Source organism: Morone saxatilis, unplaced genomic scaffold (genome assembly GCF_004916995.1).
Source record: "Morone saxatilis isolate NCDOM2014 unplaced genomic scaffold, NCSU_SB_2.0 Contig14, whole genome shotgun sequence".
Classification (NCBI taxonomy): Eukaryota; Metazoa; Chordata; class Actinopteri; family Moronidae; genus Morone; species Morone saxatilis.
This window is the reverse complement of record NW_023339696.1, coordinates 21537381-21541919: the sequence shown is the minus strand read 5'-3', so window position 1 is coordinate 21541919 and position 4539 is coordinate 21537381. Positions and strand designations below refer to the sequence as shown.

The 4539-nt window shown below is 39.3% G+C and overlaps 1 protein-coding gene across 1 annotated transcript in view; it reads right to left on the bottom strand.

Annotated features, from left to right (window-relative positions):
• Nucleotides 1-4271, bottom strand: part of LOC118323683 (caskin-2-like) — a gene marked incomplete at its 5' end in the record, with an annotated part of 14663 nt that extends 10392 nt beyond the window's left edge. Inside the window, 4 exon segments of the mRNA XM_035655733.1 lie at nucleotides 509-626; nucleotides 1491-1585; nucleotides 3222-3330; nucleotides 4163-4271. Of these exon segments, the coding sequence (XP_035511626.1) occupies nucleotides 509-626; nucleotides 1491-1585; nucleotides 3222-3330; nucleotides 4163-4271 (431 nt within the window).
• Nucleotides 4272-4539: the final 268 nt, after the last annotated feature.

The window sequence follows — 4539 nt, the reverse complement described above, 5'->3', positions numbered from 1 at the left end:
AAGGTCTATCTCTGTAGGGATCTTTTCATAATGCTGTCAGACACTGACAATAACAACCTGAGTCTGTCAGTGAGAGAATCTACTACTTTAATTGGAACAAACAACAACTACTGTACTCCACTTTGTCCCCAAGAATTATCATTAGCTTATTTTGGGTTTATTGCAGCTCTTTTCAATAATATTTTCATGTCTAACTCTGTGAATTAAGGATTTATTTCAACCAAACCAGAGTTGATGGTTGTTGCAAAGACTAACAAAGACAGTTTGGTGAGTTTTATTTTGTTTCTGTCCAGTTTCAAGTGTGTTTTACAATTGGTAAAACTATGGGTTTTGTCAATGGAGTCTGGTGGGCAGTAGTGCCCATTGTTTAGGTCTCAGATGCTGGTGCTCTAGTTGCAGTGAATGTCGTATATATAAAACCTTTATGGGACCAGATCCAGTTTAACTAGTGTTTCCAGCTGGATGTTTTAATGTGTGATCTGAGTCGTCCTCTCTGTGTGCGACTGACCGTTGCGTCTGCTGATGACCTCTACGATGGACGGAGGGAAGAATCCCACTCGGTCCGTCCCTCTCTGGGTGTCGTGGATGTGGCCCTTCCAGCGTCCGTCCACGTGCTGTTCTAACACCTGCAGGGGACGAGACGGGTCACTACGGGCCGCTGGTACCTGGTACCAACCCCCCACCCAAAATGCATGAGTAAATATCAGCTTCCTTTCTGTCTCCTCACATGTTGGAAATATCTTCAGGTCAACTGCCACAGGAAGTAAACAAAACACAGCTGCCTTCCAAATTAAAAGCATACTAGGTAGGATTGTCCTATAAAACAATGTACTGTAAACATAAACCCTCTCAATCATCACTACGACTAGCCTTACTCCCTCTCCTCATTCATTCTCTATGTAGCTCCACCGAAGCTGCTAACTGACCTGATCATTCACTGTATGCCTTTAACTCAACACTAAATCTTTTTGAAGTGAATTAAACAAAGTCAGTCCGAAGAAGAACTCAACATCTACTGACTCAACGTCTACAAATAATTGAACAACATGAAACGATTTTTCCATAAAGAGCTTTTGTGATGTTTCATATTCAGTACAAGTCCCAACATGAATCCACAGACCTTCAGCTTTACTCACTGACAGGAAGTCTGACCTAAGAACAGTTTCTGATGATTTACAGTCAGAAGTGATTCACACTGAAATATAATCACTCACAGTGGAGGAGAGTAACTAAGTACATTAAATTAAGTACAAATTAAAGGTATTTGTACAGATACAAAACACAACTTAACCCACTTCCTTTAGTCGAGCTACAAAATAACCCTCCAATAATTAATATCTGTTGAATGTATTAATGCATTATCCTGGTAACATATCAATTAAACCAACATACATTTAAGAACAAAACTACAAAAATAAGGCCCAAGTTGAAATGATTTGTCTTTGTTTAATGAGGCTGAATTCTGGCTGACTGATCTCTGAGCGTCTCACCATGATGACGTCTCCGGCTCGGATGTTGAGGGCGGTCGGGTCGTGGAGGTTCCAGTAATCCTTCAGAGCTCTGACCTGCAAAACACCTGTCGCATCTGTCGAGGAAATATTCACAGAACATCTAAACTCCTTCTTTTACTGAAATTAGATTATTTTCTTTACAGAAACAATATAATTAATATAATGAGTCCAAAAAACACCAAACATTCTCCAAAATCCTCCATTATCCAGGATTTTTAAAGCACATTTGTTTTATTGTTTCAGCAATAAACAGATTTGGTTAACAAACAGTTAATAAATACATAAAGGTCTTATAATTAACAGTAGGAATCAGAAACAGTGAGTAACATCCTCTCTTGCTTATCGTGAGTAATTAAATATTGTTCAAACACGTCTTAGAAGGTGAGTGAATCTCTTCTCTTTGTTAAATTATTCTGAACCAACTAAACTGACATTTAATATTAAAAACAAAAACAAATTGCTAAGTAAAAGTGAAGATCTGTACGTTAAAGCTTCAGTGTGGAGGATTTAGTGGCATCTAGTGGTGACGTTGCAGATTGCAACTAACTGAATACAGCTCAGCCTTCCAAGTGTATAGTAGAACACTGTAAAAAAAACAGTATCAATTCATTTAAAGGCAACTGTCTTCAATTATATAAGTGTTAAGTCAAACACAATATTTGAAATAAACCAAAAAAATATTTGCTGACCTAATAATAATAATCTGTTGTTGAGGTAATTTACTTTATCTTATTTAGAAAAACTTTAATCTTTGAGTTTTAGAAACAACCTGAATTTTCATTATTTGCACTGTAAAAAAGGTTGAGAAAACTTCAAGCAACTGTTTCATTACATTTGTTTTAGGTTTAAGTCAAAGTTTTCAAATAAACTAATGATAATGATGATTTACTTCATAATTTACTTTTCTTCTATAAAGAATAAAAGTAAATTACCTCAACAACAGATTATTCATAGGTTGGCAAATATTTTTTTTAAGTTTATTTCAAATATTAGAAGTTAGAGTTTGACTATATGACATATATGTATGTCTATATCTATATAATATATATTTGACTATAAACATTTAATGAAGACAGTTGCCTTTAAATTATGAGTTTTCTCAACTGTTGCTTCTTTTACGCTGTAGAATGAGACATTTTTATCTACAGAGGGAGCTGGTTCTCTTCTAGTGGTGGAGTCCGCCATGTTGAACTGCCATGTTTCTACAGTAACCCTGAACAGACAAACCAAACACTGGCTCTAGATACGGTCTTTTGTGTTATTTCGCGGCCACCATAGTTTCTCCTCACACTGGCCCTTTAAACCTCGCGGCCTGATCCTCGCCAACTGTCAGTTAGAGAAGTGACGGCTCCATGAAACCGCTGACACGACTCGTCAATAATTAATGAGCGTACGAGTCGTCTCTCAGCCGTAAACAAGACGAGAAACTCTCTGTTAAATCACTTCTCGAACGCAACCGCTCATTATTCCCTCAGTCTGTTCCCACAGGGACTTCAAACGGCTGCAGGATTACAGACTGTATATATACAGCTCTGTTCAGTTTGAGGCTGGATGGGAGCAGTCTGCTCTTTGAAGCTGTGGGAGCTCACTGATAAGAGTTACATAACCCAGAATTTAAACACAGCTGCTGTTTGAAGGAAGTCAGGTGAAGACAGAGAGAGACAGACGGAGGGAAGAGAAACAGTAGAAGGGAAGAAGTGCTGGACTGACCTCGGAGCAGCTGCTTGATGTCCCTGCTGGCGTGCGACGTGGTGAACTGGTTGACGATGTCCAGCGCCGTCTGGTTGTAGGTGTTACGGATGTTGACGTCCACTCCGGCCTGCAGGGACAAAGACACCAGTCTAACTAATCAGGATGAAACTATGCAGTTTCCCCTTCGGGGTTCTGTTGGAGGTTGATCTGATCTTACGTCAGCGTTGGATTGAAACAGGAAGTGTTGCTGCAGGGCGATGGAAAGATTAATGAACCCACAGTGACATCACTCATAAAGTTAGACAGTAAATGTGACGCAGCAGCAGCTACGCTGACCTCTTTAGCAGCCGCCATCGTTATCACACATCACGAAAATACACCATCTTTATGATTTTGTCGATAAGTCTAACTTTTGGGAGAAGTTTATATTGTCATCTCTTGTCATCATGCTTTAACAACTACAAAATGAAACCACCATGTAATCATTACTGAGTTTGCTTCATATCCTCCGTTAAATATAAAAACTAAAATTCATAATGGTCTTAAAAGGTTTTAAATGTAACCTTGTCAAAAACCTGTGTGATGGACTTTTCTTTATTCGGATCTGAGCTTGTGCTTTAGACTACAGGCAGAGGTCAGAGGATATTTTATTGCTGCCAGAGTTTAGGTGTATGGGTCCCCTTGAAATCAATGAAACGAGGCGGTAGAAACACTTCTTCCCTCCATCCACTTCAACCTCGTCCTCATGATGTCTGAACGTTCCTCAACTATAAACTTGTTTCAAGAGATTTGTAGGAAAGACTGAAGGTCGATTGCTGCACTAATATAAAGGAAAATGACTTGACTAAAAAACTAAGAAACTGACGGTTTGATCATTGTAGACTTGATGACATTACTTCTACCTGTCCCACAGGTGACTTCTGACCTCAGTACTGTACGTTCTGTATGTACAAACTTACGTCCAGCAGCAGTCGGACCACCTCTGTTTTCCCATACAGAGAAGCTTCGTGCAGAGCCGTTCCGGACTTGGTGGTCTTGTTGATGTCGATGCCGGCCTTCAGCAGCAGCCTGCAACAGGTTACAACAGGTTAGTGGTTAAGAGAAATCAGTTAAAATATAATTAATGGTTTTAATTGTCTGGAGTCGTCCTGATCACACAGACACAGTCTCTTAACAGGGGGAGGTGTCTTGCTATCGCTACGGAACAGCACAGTCGGCTGTCAATCACTAGTTATTGATCACATCTAATGACAGCTCAGCCTCATGTTTGTGTTTATTAACTGTCTGATCAGAAGGTTCTTTAAAAATACTTTTTTCACATTGTGACGTTTGATTT